Source organism: Centroberyx gerrardi, chromosome 7, assembly GCF_048128805.1.
Source record: "Centroberyx gerrardi isolate f3 chromosome 7, fCenGer3.hap1.cur.20231027, whole genome shotgun sequence".
NCBI classification, from domain to species: domain Eukaryota; kingdom Metazoa; phylum Chordata; class Actinopteri; order Beryciformes; family Berycidae; genus Centroberyx; species Centroberyx gerrardi.
The window spans coordinates 33069290-33083826 of record NC_136003.1 but is presented as its reverse complement, the minus strand read 5'-3'; the positions used below and the strand labels follow the sequence as shown (position 1 = coordinate 33083826).

General features: G+C 44.9%; 2 protein-coding genes across 2 annotated transcripts in view; one reads left to right on the top strand and one right to left on the bottom strand.

Moving 5' to 3' along the window:
- Positions 1 to 14537, bottom strand: part of LOC144539498 (NACHT, LRR and PYD domains-containing protein 3-like) — a 306969-nt gene that overhangs the window by 56863 nt on the left and 235569 nt on the right. The gene's annotated exons all lie outside the window — the stretch shown is intronic.
- On the top strand, positions 2388 to 13489 carry LOC144539469 (soluble scavenger receptor cysteine-rich domain-containing protein SSC5D-like). Its single transcript, XM_078284547.1, has 7 exons — positions 2388 to 2412; positions 3816 to 4136; positions 5234 to 5598; positions 11091 to 11266; positions 11696 to 11773; positions 12424 to 12670; positions 13301 to 13489. The coding sequence occupies exons 1-7, from the start codon at positions 2388 to 2390 to the stop codon at positions 13487 to 13489; spliced, it is 1401 nt and encodes a 466-aa protein (XP_078140673.1).

Genomic DNA, 14537 nt, shown 5'->3' with positions numbered 1-14537 from the left:
CGCTCCGTCCAGCGTGGGAGGAGGAGCCTGTGGCTGAAGGTGCTCCTCATCAGCTTCAGCTCATCGTAGAGAGGGTGAGAGTGGTTCTCCAGGATGGCGCTGATCTTTCCTCTCATCCTCCTCTCTGCCACTGCCTCCAGACTGTCCAGCTTGAGTCCCACCACACAGCTGGCGTTCTTCACCTCCTGATGCCTCCTCCCAGGCACATTCTCAAAAATTGACCTTCTCTGTAAACACCTTAGTCAACAGCATCAGGTACAAACTTCTGTGTTTTTGTGCACACCAAGCTGGTTGGCTATTCCGTACAGCTTCCAAGTTACTACAGTGCAAATCATCAGGAATACAGGAGACGGAGGGGGACACTCTGGACACAGCGCTTCACAGCTCCATCCGAACACACCGCCACAACTTCCAGGTTTCCCAGTAGTAAAGCCTGAAGCATGCCATTTTGTAATTGTAATAGAGATAGGCATATGGCTGCGAGGAAAAACATGGACGGCACGGTGGCTCAGTGGTTAGCACTGTTGAGTGGTAGAAGGTCCTGGGTTCGAACCCCGGTCCGTCCCAGCTCCTTTCTGTGTGGAGTTTGCATGTTCTCCCTGTGTTTGTGTGGGTTTCCACCGGGTGCTCCGGTTTCCTCCCACCATCAAAGACATGCATGTTAGGGTTAGTGCCCCTGACCAAGGCACTGGCAAAAGAACTGGAGTTGGTCCCCTGCGCTGTACTGCGGCTGCCCACTGCTCCTAGTGTGTGTATAGGATGGGTCAAATGCAGAGGACAAATTGAGGACAAAAGACTGTCGAAGAAAGAAATGAAAGTTTAAGCACCAATTCTTTATTTAAAAAGTTAGGTACAGTAAGGGGAAGTTGTCAATAGGGGGTGCTGCCGCACCCCCCGCACCACTACTTCCAACGTCTATGCCGCCTCCCCAGCACACCATAGCAAAGAAGAGCGCACTGGCTGCTACAGACTGGTAGAACATCTGCAGCAGCCTGTTGCACACATTGAAGGACCTGAGCCTCCTCAGGAAGAACAGCTGCTCTGTCCTTTCCTGTACAGCCTCAGTGTTGTCCGACCAGTCCAGTTTGTTGTTGAGCTGCACTCCTAGGAACCGATAAGAGTTCACCATCTCTACCCCCTCACCCTGGATGGTGACAGGGGTTGGGGGCTTCCTTTGAAAGTCCACCACCAGCTCCTTGGTCTTCCCGATGTTGAGCTGGAGTTGGAGTGGAGCTGGTTATTGTTGCACCATCCAACAAAGTTCTCCACCAGGTCTCTATATTCCTCCTCCTTGTCCTCTGTGATGCAGCCGACAATGGAGGAGTCATCAGAGAACTTCTGTAGGTGGCACGTTCCTGAGTTGAAGCGGAAGTCCGAGGTGTAGAGGTTGAAAAGAAATGGTGACAGAATGGTTTCTTGGGGTGCACCGGTGTTGCCCACCACCACGTCTGACAGCCTGCCCTGCAGACGGACGTACTGCGGCCAGCCGGTGAGGTAGTCCGTGATCCAGGCCACAAGGTTGTGGTCTACTTGCATCTCAGAGACCTTCTCTACCAGCAGGAGGGGCCGGATGGTGTTGAAGGCATTGGAGAAGCCAAAGAACATGATTCTCACAGCGCCCCCTGGCCTCTCCAGGTGTGAATAAGCCCTGTGGAGCAGGTAGATGATGGCGTCTGGTACGCAAACTGCAGGGGGTCCAGGGAGCCGCCCACCAGGGGCCTGAGGTGCTGCAGAGCCAGTCTCTCAAAGGTCTTCATGATGTGTGAGGTCAGAGCGACTGGCCTGTAGTCATTGAGAGCGCTGGGACGTCCTTTCTTGGCCACTGGGAATATGCAGGAGGTCTTCCACAGCTGGGGCACCTTCTTCAGCCTCAGAGAGAGATTGAAGAGGTGCTGGAACACTTCTGCAAGCTGACCAGCACACGCCTTGAGCACCCTGAGGTTGATGTTGTCCGGACCCATTGCCTTGTGTATTCTGAGCTTGGAGAGTTGCCGTCTCACCTGGCTGGATGTGATGAGTGGGCTGTGGGAGGGGAGAGGGGGTGTTGAGCTGTCCTCAGGTGTGAAAGGCAGACCGGGGCTGGGAGAAGAGGGGGGAGTGGGGTTGTTGGGCTACCTCCCCCTTCCTTGCCCTCTTTTCTCTCCTTGTAGCTGTTCTTAGACTCCCTCAGCTCCGTTTTCAACTCCCTCTGGGCTGCCATGCCCTCCTCCCTGTTTCCTGCCATCAAAGCCCTTTCCTTCCTGTTGAGGAGGACTTTAATGTCCTTAGTAATCCACGGCTTGTTATTTGGAAAGCAGCGCACTCTCCTGGTGGATATGACGCTGCGGATGTAGTCCGTGATACAGTGGGAGAGACCCTCAAATTGCTGGATGCGGTAACAAGTAAACATGCCGTTCCCCATGAATGATGCAGGCATCCCTTGGGACAATCAGCAACAAGACTCATCATCTCCAAGTTTCATCAAATCAGACCGGTGGTGTAGCAGTTATATTTTAACTGTTTTTTATCATTTAGGCTATTGCATATGTGTCTTTTGTCTTTTTAGCCCCGCGACAGCAGGAGCTCTAAGGATCACGTCGGTCGTTTGGTCGGTCGGTCGCTCTGTTGAAAGTCTGCTGCAGGTAGGTAGATTGCAGACTCTCAATCGGGAGGCGCGTGTTCGATTCCCAGCAGGGACGATTCCACAAAATTCAATGTCGCGGGGCTGTTAGACTCTCAGTCTTGTTTTCTTGCACACTGGTGGTTCAGCATGAGACTGTAAAGGCCACATAGCCTTTGTGTGGCCGATATTTAAGGTTTCATAAAAAATGTGTTTGCACATTTTATAATTGAATGAAATAATGTTTTGCACAATAGCAGACCCTGTTGAGAATTTTAGGCAAACACAAGAAAGAAGGGGCGATCGCACCTAAGTCCTTAGGTCCAGACTAAATTAAGTCCTGATACGCCTATAAAGGCCCTGACACACCAGGCCGACGGTCGGCCGTCGGGCAATGTCGGGCCGTCGGTAAGCGTCGGTGTCCCTAGTTTTTGCGGTGTGTCCCGCACCGTCGGCACTAGTCGGACCCTGTCGGCGTCTTTTCGACCGATTGAGCGTGTTGAATCGCCGTCGGAGCCGTCGGTGAGAGAGATCACTCTGATTGGTAGTTCGTGTTTTGCCTCTGGATGATTGGACTGATAAATTCCTTCAACATGTGGAACTGAACAGGAAAGAGCCGAGCGAAATTTTTAAAATCGGAGGTTTCATTTATCTCCAGCTCTCGACACAGGTTCAGGAAAGCCCCTTGAGCCTGTCGCTGGAGTAATGTTATTCATGATTTCACCCATTTAGCGCAGTTTCTCCTTATTTTTCGCCTCCGCCTCTTCCTTTCTTCTTCCACAACCAAAAGACCAAGGGTTGACAACGCCGCAGAACGTACGTGCTAGTTGGCCGTCGGCTGTAGTCTTTGTGGTGTGTTCAAGTGCAACTTTTTGGACCAGACGCAGGCGATGTGAGGCGACGCAACAGTCGGCCTTCGTCGCCGCTGGTTCTTTGAAGTCGGTTTGGTGTGTCAGGGCCTTAAGCCTTGATAGGCTGTTGGTGGGAATAAAATCAAAGACGAGTGTCTTAGTACTGCTAATAAAAATACTACTACTGCTGCTACTCATAAAACTACTAACCTACTACTGCTACTACTCCGTATGCTACTACTCCGACTAATGCTAAACTACTGCTACTATTATTAATACTACTATTACTATACTAGCACTGATAGTAGCTGCAAATTATATAATAATATTAATACAACTACTATAATATCTTTTTTTTATTGCAGGTCCTCCAGTGGTCAGGCTGGTTAACGGCTCTTCCAATGACTCCTGCTCCGGCAGAGTGGAGGTTTACCATGATAACCAGTGGGGGTCGGTGTGTGACCACCAGTGGGAGCTGGCCGACGCCCAGGTGGTGTGCAGGGAGCTGGGCTGTGGCAGGGCTCTGTCGGCCCCTGGTGGAGCCCACTTCGGTCGGGGAGAAGGACCCATCTGGCTGGACCACGTCACCTGTACAGGATCTGAGTCGATGCTGAGGGAGTGCAGACATGAGGGGTTGGGATCACATGACTGTGACCACAGTGAAGACGCTGGCGTGGTGTGTGAAGGTAAAACACAAACTCAGCGGGTGGGGAGAAGGCAGGGTGCAACGGTAACAAATTGTTAGTCAGTTCACTGTAAAGTTAATACAGAGACAGATGGATATGAGGCTCAACATTCACCATGTCACTGGGTGGAAGTCCTTATCACTGTGACACTTACAGTGAGGGTCAAAACCTAATCTGTGAACATGCCCATACAGCCTGGCCCCTCACAGCATTTCTAACTGGTTTGAAATCAGAAACCAGTTAAACTCTGTCCCAGTTGTAATTATGACCTGGTGATGAAGTCTCCTTTAAACAGACACCTTGACCTCTGGAAATCTCATCTGTTGCTTTTCTCCACCAAGTCCTTGTTCCATTATGGAGGAAATATTTCTTTAAGGGGACTGAAAAACACCATGTCAGCATTCCTCATTAAAAACCATTGAGTTAGTTAAGGTGTAGCTAGCAGCACCAATTGGCTTTAATGAGGAATGCTACAGAAGCTAACGAGCTGGTTTACAGGTGACTGAAATACCACTGGAGAGACTATGTTCTGATAATATGAGGAGAGCGAGCTGAAGATGAGTGACAGGCAGATTCCTAAAGTCAGTTAAACTGTCTCCCATCACTAACATGTTGTATTGTTACAGAAATGTTAAACCCTTTAAAAAAAAAGCTGTTATATAAATATAGTACACTGTTACTGCTACTACTACCACTGCTACTACTGCTGTTACTACTACTACTAGTGCTACTACAACTACTACTGCTACTTCTACAACTGCTACTACTGCTAATACTATTATTACTACTACAACTAAACCTAATACAAAATAATACTAGTGCTATATCTACTTCTTTTGCTACTGCTACTGCCACTAATACTGCTACTACGACTACCACTGCTGCTGATATTCCTACTGCTGCTGGTACTACTAACAAAACTACTAAGGTACTACAGCTACTACTTCTTATGCTACTGCTTCTACTGCTGTTACTGCTACTACTTATGCAACTGCTACTATTATTATTACTACTATTACTATACTACCAGTACTAGTAGCTGCAAGTGCTATGATAATATTAATACCATCACTAAATAATATCTTATTTTATTGCAGTGGCTCCTCTGGTCAGGCTGGTTGGCAGCTCCTCCAATGACCCCTGCTCCGGCAGAGTGGAGGTTTACCATGATAACCAGTGGGGGTCGGTGTGTGACGACCGGTGGGGGCTGGACGACGCCCAGGTGGTGTGCAGGGAGCTGGGCTGTGGCAGGGCTCTGTCGGCCCCCGGTGGAGCCCACTTCGGTTGGGGAGAAGGACCCATCTGGCTGGACAACGTCAACTGTACAGGATCTGAGTCGACGCTGAGGGAGTGCAGACATGCGGGGTTGGGATCACATTACTGTAGACACAGTGAAGACGCTGGCGTGGTGTGTGAAGGTAAAAGATCAGGGGAGCGGGTGGGGAGGAGAGGGGGTGCAACGGTAACAAATTGTTAGTCAGTTCACTGTGAAGTTAATACAGAGACAGATGGATATGAGGCAGCAACTGTAATATCAGGAGTAATACAATCAGCAGTAGTATTTGGACTATCAGTATTAAAAAGCTTGAAGCTTGGTGGTATGAGGAGACAGTGTTATGTGATTTGAACCCACAATCTTTTGCATTGCAGACCTTTTCACTAACCACTAGGAGTCACTACTGAGTCCACTGGATTGCAATGGAGGAAGTGCTCTCTCTCTGCCTCTCTCTCTCTGCCTCTCTCTCTGCCTCTCTCTCTCTCTCTCTGCCTCCCACCAGTCACCAGGTGTTCTGGATCCTAATCACTCTCTACTGAAGGAAAAAAAGGCTGTGTGGAGACTGAGTTTTTTTGAAAGTGGAATACTCTGAAACAAACATCCATAGCTCAAAAACTACACATGCTGTCACTTAGATATTTACATTGTCAGAGAGAGGAGAAGCGTGTGAACAGTTTGATGTAAAATATGTATCTGCTGTGAAAATCGTGGGAATACATTTCTTTGGGGAAAAATATCATGTCTAAACATACATTGTGAAAAAACTATAAATCCGAACGCTTAGAAAAGTAATAGCGCACTATTCCCGAACATGCTGAGCGTTTGAGAGTTGGAACCGCGTCGATAGCTCCAACGTTCAAGCCGCATTAAAGTTAAAAAAAACACAATAGAAGGAAAAAAAGAAAAAGGAAGAACAATAGTTGAGCTTGCTTCAGCAAGCTATTGCTATTCTATTGCGAAAAAGGAAATGATTGCGTTTGAGGAAATGAGGAATGCTACAGAAGCTAACGAGCTGGTTTACAGGTGACTGAAATACCACTGGAGAGACTATGTTCTGATAATATGAGGAGAGCGAGCTGAAGATGAGTGACAGGCAGATTCCTTAAGTCAGTTAAACTGTCTCCCATCAGTAATATGTTGCATTGTTATAGTAATTGTAACGTCTTTGTAAAAAACAAAAGGTGTTATATTGTACTCTGCGACAACTACAACTACTACTGTTACTACTAGTACTGCAACTAGTACTGCTACTATTTTTTTTTTTCTCCTTCATTTAACCAGGTGAGTCCCATTGAGATGCCAAGAGAGCAGCAAACATGTTACAAAAATACAACACAAAACCACAATATACAATTACAAGGAATACATACAAATATACAAATTACACAATATACAATCTCAAGTAAAACAGCTACAAACTTCAGTTTTTAAAGACTGCAACAGACTTTTAAAATCACCCAGAGGGATGAAGTGATCCAGGTTTGCATCTTTCTGGAGCTGATTCCAGGACCATGGAGCATAATAACTAAAAGCCATCTTCCCAAATTCTGTGGAAGGGCGAGGGACAGTGAAAAGTAGTAAATTCTTAGAGCGCAAGTTGTAAGAACTTGTGATACGATTGAAAAGGCGATTTAAACAGCCAGGGAGTTGCCCTATGATGGCTTTGTAGATAAAAATGTAATACTACTACTACTATGCTAATATCAATACTACTGCTGGTACGTCTACTACTGTTGCTAAAAAAACTGCTACTAGTACTGCTAGTAGTGATATTCCCACTGCAACTGGTACTACTAATAAAACTATTAAGGTACTAAAGCTACTACTTCTCATTAGAGGTCTGCAACCCGACCCGAACCCGACGGGACCCAAGACTGTATGTCGGGTATTGGCCGGGTCGGCCTTGGTTTTAAAAAAAATAATTCGGGATCGGTTGTATTTTTTTCATGCGTGGGAAAAAGCACAATGTTTTATGCTCCTCGCTTTCTCTTGAAGCTCTGTGTCACACAGGCTGGGCACACAGCCCCCCTCCCTCTGCTGAGCGCTGCTCTCTCTCTCTCTCTCTCTCTCTCGCTCTCTCTCTCTCTCTCTCTCTCTCTCTCTCTCTCTCTCTCTCTGAAAGACGCACAGCAGCTACAGCACCAAAATGGGCTTTTTTCATTTGTGTTTTACTACTTCATTTTCTGTTTTACAAATGATAAAGGGAAAATCAAGTTCTTTATAAATGTTGTAGTATCTGCCGTTTCTGACCAGCAAAACTGAAAATGCCTTCTATTTCCGTTTTTCATTTGTGGATTTTGATGTGGAATTTTTTAATTTCTGTTACTGAAAAGAAAATAGAATGACCAAAAAATACACGGACCACGAGGCTATAATTTTTTTTTTTTAAAACTCTGTATTTATTTTCAGTTACTATTACACGGAACAAAATCCACAACGAAACGACATTGATGTCAAAATTAGAAATAAAAACATATATAAATAAAAATATAAAAAGGGGGAGGGGGAGGGGGAGGGGGGGGGGGGGGACGACTACTCTCTCTTTACAACCTTGATCTATTCTTTTCAGACCAGCTAAGAACAAGACCCATCTTTTCTCTTGTATGCAGTCCATTTTCCCCAGCGTTGTTCATGGATCCCTGCTTTAGTCCTTAGATTATAAATCAGTTTTTCCATGGAGTATATTTCTTCTACAATGTCCAGCCACTGACCTGGTCCTGGAGGGTCACTTTTCAACCAGCTCCTTGTGATGGCCTTTTTACCTGCAAGTATCAGGATTTTGAAGAGATAGATCTCCTCCTTTCAAATTATGTCATCGGGTATCAATCCCAGGTACACAATCCGGGGGTCACTGGGAATTTTATAGCATAAAATCTCCTCAAGAATCTGAATAACCCTGTCCCAGAATGTTTGTATTTTTATACATGACCAGAAAATATGTGAGTGATTGGCATTCTTCTGCCCACACTGTCTCCAACATTGCTGCTGTTCACCCAATTGTTTATTTTTTATGTGTGGTAATAAAAAAGCGGATTCAATTCTTCCAACCGAATTCCCTCCATCTTTTAGAGCTAGTGGAAGTTTGTTGCGTTCTACACATGGAATGCCAATCACTCTCCGACAGTTTAATGTTCAATTCTAGCTTCCATTTCAATTTTACATATAGTGAATTTCTTCCGTTTCGTTTTTGTAAACTACTGTACAGTTTAGAAACAGTCCTTTGTTTGTATGCACCTGTCAACACTTCAATCACTTCATTACCTTCTGCTGAAATTCATTTTTGAATTTCTGTATCATAGAAATGTCTTAGCTGTAAATATCTGAACAGGTCCCCATTTTCTAAATTAAATTCTCCTTTGAGATTTTCAAAAGTTTTAAAAGTTTGTCCTTCTATGAGTGTACATACAGCTGTTATTCCTTTTTCTGTCCACCTTACAAATGTATTATCTATCTCTCCAGGTCTAAACCTGGGGGTCTGAGAAGGCCAAATCAGAAGTTTACTGTCTCCTGCCAATTTGTATTTTTTGACAACCTCATTCCATATTTCCAGTCATACTTCTAAAATGGAATTTTCTCCCTTTTGATCTGTATATTATTTTCCACCTAGCCTGGCCTGAGGTTGAGATTGACCCAGATTCAGCTCAATGTGTTTCCATCTAGCTTGATACTCCGGAGAGCACCAATAGACAATGTATCTAATTTGGGCAGCGTAATAATATTCTCTGAGATTTGGCAGCACTAGGCCTCCATTTTCCTTATCAATTTGGAGTGTCTTAAATTTTACCCTTGGCTTAGCTTCTGCCCAGATAAACCGGGATATCTGTTTATCCCATGCTGTAAACTGAGATTCTGGGATTCTGACTGGTAGTGATAAGAAGAGGTATAGCAACCTTGGCAGCACATTCATTTTCACCACTTCAGTTCTTGAACTAAAGTCCAATACTAGTGTTGACCATTTTGTTATATCTTTCTGTGTCCTATTATTTATTATATTGTAGTTTTTTTCATATATTTTGTTCACTTCCTGAGTGATTAGCACTCCCAGGTATTTTATTGATTTTGCTTCCCACTTCAATTTATATTTCTGCCTGATTGCCTTACTTGGTATGTAGTTAAGAGAGAGTATCTGTGTTTCTGTGATGTTCAATTTATCATCAGACCGTAGTCATCCATGATTGTCATACGTTTGGGAAGTGTTGAGTTTGGATTTTGGAGGTAGGTGATAATATCATCTGCAAAAAGTCCTATTATATGTTCCTCTTTTGCTATATTGATTCCTTTCAGCTCTTTGTTTTGTCTGATAGCTTGAGCCAGAGGCGCTATGAATATTGCAAAAAGGGAGGGGCTAAGGCAGCAGCCCTGGCGAGTGCCTCTAAACAACTTAAAACTGCCTGTCAGATGGCCATTGATCTTTATTCTAGCGGTTGGGACTCTATACAAAGATTGTGTGCACCTAACAAATTGGTTATTAAAACCCAGCCTCTCTAGCACTCTATACAGAAAAGGCCAGCTAACTCTATCAAACGCCTTTTCCGCATCGAGACTGACCAGAGCTGCACTTAGATGTTGTTTATTAGCCTGTTCTATAATGTGTAGGGTTCGTCTGATGTTATCCTGTGTTTTTATCTGGTTTATCAATCCTTTGTCCTCATCTTTTTGTTGTTGTTTCTCTAGTTTTCTCAATGCTTTCTCTAATTCATCGTATTTTGTCCTCTTCATCTTATTTAAATATGCCGTTCTTGAAATTAGTCTCCCTCTCATTATTGCTTTAACCGTGTTTTTTTGTCTTTTTGTACTTGTCGTATCTAAAGAGTAGTTTAGAATTGTGTTCCAATCTCCGGCACAGACTAGAATTCCTTCACCTTCGGAAATTATTGTATCAAATAGAAATTTAAAGAATTTCTCCGGAGGGGCGTATATATTAGCAAAGGTGACCAGAACGTTATCTATCCTTCCTTTGATAATTATATATCTGCCCTCTTTGTCTCCTTTTTCCTTGATTAGTTCAAAGTTAAGAGAGTTGGAAATCAGAGTAGCCACTCCTCTTTTTCGACTATTTTTACAAGAACTGAAAAAAGAGTTTAAGTACCCAAACTTTTTCAACTTATCATGTTCTTGTTTCGACGTGTCTCTTGTAAAAATATAACTTGTGTCTTATCCTTTTTCATTTTTGCTAGCACTCTACTCCTACGCCATTCACATTTAAGGAAGCGATTCTCATGTGTGACCCCATCATTCATATTCCAAATAATAAATGAGCTAGTAGCCCCCCAAAACAAAATCTGAACAAAAACAGCAACTATGGAACACCTAAGTGAACAGACCTCCAAACGAGGAGGAGGCTCTCGTTCCTCCTCAACTGTGACCCCGTTGGTGGGTCGAGGGTGAAGCCTCTCAATAGGAGAGGGCCCTGTGTTAAGGGTGGCTGATGAGTCAAAAAGCAGTGACTCTACCATCCTATGAGTCCAACGTATCCCATATAAAAAATGAACCCGCCTCTCCCAGGCACATAGTGATCAATACAAGGCCAAAATGCAAAACTATCAGTAATTTTAGAGTCTCTGAATTGTAACAATCATACCGGATCGTGTAGTTTAAATCCTTGTTCATATTTGCTTGGTGCGTCCCCTCTGGAACTCCTGGAGTTTATCCCTCACTCTCTTGGCCCTCTCTCACAGCGACCCGCTGCCTGCTGCCATCCCAACAGCTCACGCAGCCGTGTTTCCAAGCCGCTCTCTCCCTCGGCTGGCTCCGGCTCTTCCACGGGGAATCTGCGTCTCTTCAGCTCCTGCTGCGCCTCCTGTGCACTGATGTATGTTCGGACCCCCGTATCCCAGTGGATCCGCATATTCGTGTATGGTGTTTGGAAGCGAATCCCCTTTTCCTTTGGTGCTTTCTTTATTCTATTGTATTTCCCTGCATTTCTTGACTATCTTAGTCGCATAATCATGGTCGAAATAGAGAGATCTGTTGCCCAGCTGGATTTTTCCCTTTTTCCAAGCTTCTCTCAGTACCAACTCCTTGGTTGTGAACTCCTGGAAGTTGATAATGATAGGTCTCGGTGGGGCTTCGGGTCAGGGTTTGTGTGCCAGGGACCGATGAGCCCGCTGTATTTTCAGATCCAAGTCTTGTGGTAATGGCAACTCGCTTCTGAGGAGTTTCTCAATAAACTGTGGTACCGAGTTTCCCTCCTCTCCCTCTGCCACTCCAAAGATGCGTATGTTGTTTCTCCTAGACCGGGACTCTAAGTCCGTTTTTGCTGCAGGACTCTTTGCTGTTCCAGGCAGGTGCAGAGCGCCTCGGTCACCTCCACCGCCCATCCCTCCACCCGCTCCACACGGGACTCCACTTCTCCAACTCGGTCGGACAGAATCTGCACTTCCATCACATGGTTGTCAAGTTTGCCATTGATTTCTTGTCCCAGGTGATTAATTTCCTGTCTCAGGCAGTCGTTGTCCCCCTTCAGATCAGTTTTTAGTTCCTTTATCGCCCTAATGTATTCGGAATCTGTACTCGTTCCGGGGCTTCTCTGGCCTTCAGCAACCTCACTTCGACTGCTAGCTTGATCTGCTTCGATGTTGCTAGCTTTCGCCACCAAGGCGCTTTTATCTTGAGTTTTCAGCATTTTTTCTTCTCTTTTATGGCCTTTGATGGTTCTTTTCCCACTCATTGCGATAGGTCTGGGAGCGCGGTTTCACTATGCGTCTAACTACTCCATCAGCAAACCAGAAGCCCACGAGGCTATGACTTTTAAATAGGAATGTTTTGATTTCGGGTTTCGAGTCGGGTTTGGGCTTCAAATGTTGCATTACAGTCGGGCTTAGTTTCTGGTTGGGCCTGAATGTCGCGGGCTCGGGCTTAATTTCCAGGCCCATGCAGACCTCTACTTCTCATGCTACTACTACTACTGCTGCTACTGCAGCTACTTATGCAACTACTACTACTACTACTACTACTACTACTACTAATAATAATAATATCTTATTTTATTGCAGCTGCTCCTCTGGTCAGGCTGGTTAACGGCTCCTCCAATGACTCCTGCTCCGGCAGAGTGGAGTTTTACCATAGTAACCAGTGGGGGTCGGTGTGTGACGACTGGTGGGGGCTGGCCGACGCCCAGGTGGTGTGCAGGGAGCTGGGCTGTGGCAGGGCTCTGTCGGCCCCCGGTGGAGCCCACTTCGGTCGGGGAGAAGGACCCATCTGGCTGGACGACGTTCACTGTACAGGATCTGAGTCGACGCTGAGGGAGTGCAGACATGCGGGGTTGAGATCACATTACTGTTACCACAGTGAAAACGCTGGCGTGGTGTGTGAAGGTAAAACACAAACTCAGGTGAATGTCTTGGCTGGAGATTTTGTAATAACTGATAATGAGATAACTGCTGGATAATTTGATAACTTGTCAAAATGTAACAAAATGTTTCTCTAAATGAGTCAAAAATGTAATCAAACCTTAAATTAAGATTAAAATTGCACTTTATTGATCCCCTGAGGGAAATTTGGTTATCACAGCAGCGGTGGACAGTACAATGACAGAACAAAGTACAGGAAAAAAGGTAATAGAAAATAATAAGGTAAATAAGAATAAAAATGTGCAGAGAAAATATATAGCAATATAACAAATATAACAAAGTATATAGTGTCTCAAGTGTCCAAAGTAGCTAAAGTAAAGTGCTAAGTCCAGTATAATAATAATAATAAACTCCTGTGTGAGTTGAGTCCAGGGATATAGTCGAGTGGTATAGGAAAGATAAAGGCAATATAGATAAATATAACACTATAAAAAACTATGAAGATAAACAATATAAAACTATTAAAAAGTCTTATGTGACCAAGTGGCTAAAGTGATGTTGAGGTGTTGAGCATTAGGTCCAGTGTTATTGTGCAGGTTAGGGTGATGGGTGAGGGGCAGGGACTGGGGCTGCAGGCCTGGTGGTTACAGCTGACTGGTGCAGGGGATGCAGATGGTGTTGAACAGATGGCCACTGGCACAAAGGAACGCCTGAGGCGCTCCGTCCAGCGTGGGAGGAGGAGCCTGTGGCTGAAGGTGCTCCTCGTCAGCCTCAGCTCATCGTAGAGAGGGTGAGAGTGGTTCTCCAGGATGGCGCTGATCTTTCCTCTCATCCTCCTCTCTGCCACTGCCTCCAGACTGTCCAGCTTGAGTCCCACCACACAGCTGGCGTTCTTCACCTCCTGATGCCTCCTCCCAGGCACATTCTCAAAAATTGACCTTCTCTGTATACACCTTAGTCGCATTTCTTGAACTGTAACCAAGTTGCACATGTGTCTAGCTCACCATGTGAAGGTAAAAGGTAATTGTAGTCTGTACTGGGCTACATTAAGGCGTTATTCTTACCAATATTTGTCATCCACAACAGCTTGTAGGATATATTTCGGTTGATGAAATCGCTATATCCATCCAAAGGCGGCAGGACATTTATGTGCGTTCCATCTGCAGTCTCTAATTTGAATGATGTGGTGCGCATTTTCAAAGCGCTGCGCAATTACGCACACCTCAACCAATGTAGGTACCTTCATTAAATATTGCACAACCAGCACCGGGCTCTTGCAAAATAGGTACAAATTTCTGTGTTTTTGTGCACACCAAGCTGGTTGGCTATTCCGTACAGCTTCCAAGTTACTACAGTGCAAATCATCAGGAATACAGGAGACGGAGGGGGACACTCTGGACACAGCGCTTCACAGCTCCATCCGAACACACCGCCACAACTTCCAGGTTTCCCAGTAGTAGAGCCCGAAGCATGACATTTTGTAATTGTAATAGAGATAGGCATATGGCTGCGAGGAAAACATGATGTGGTAGAGCAGAATTATGGCTGTGTTTTTTTTTAAATTAAATTTGAAAGTGGCGGGACAGGAAACAAGTTATTTTTATCAAGAAATATATGTCTATATCCCATTTCCACAATTGTCTCTAATCAAACTAAATGCTTCAGTCATATAAATGGGATCATTCTGGGGAGTTGTCGGTTTATGCAATCATGTAAACAGCTTAATCAGACTATTGCCTTAATCGCAGTACTGGCAATAGTCACATTATTGTGCGTATGTAAACGTAGTCTAGACATGTGAAGCGCTTTGAGCAGGAGAAAGGCTTATCATTT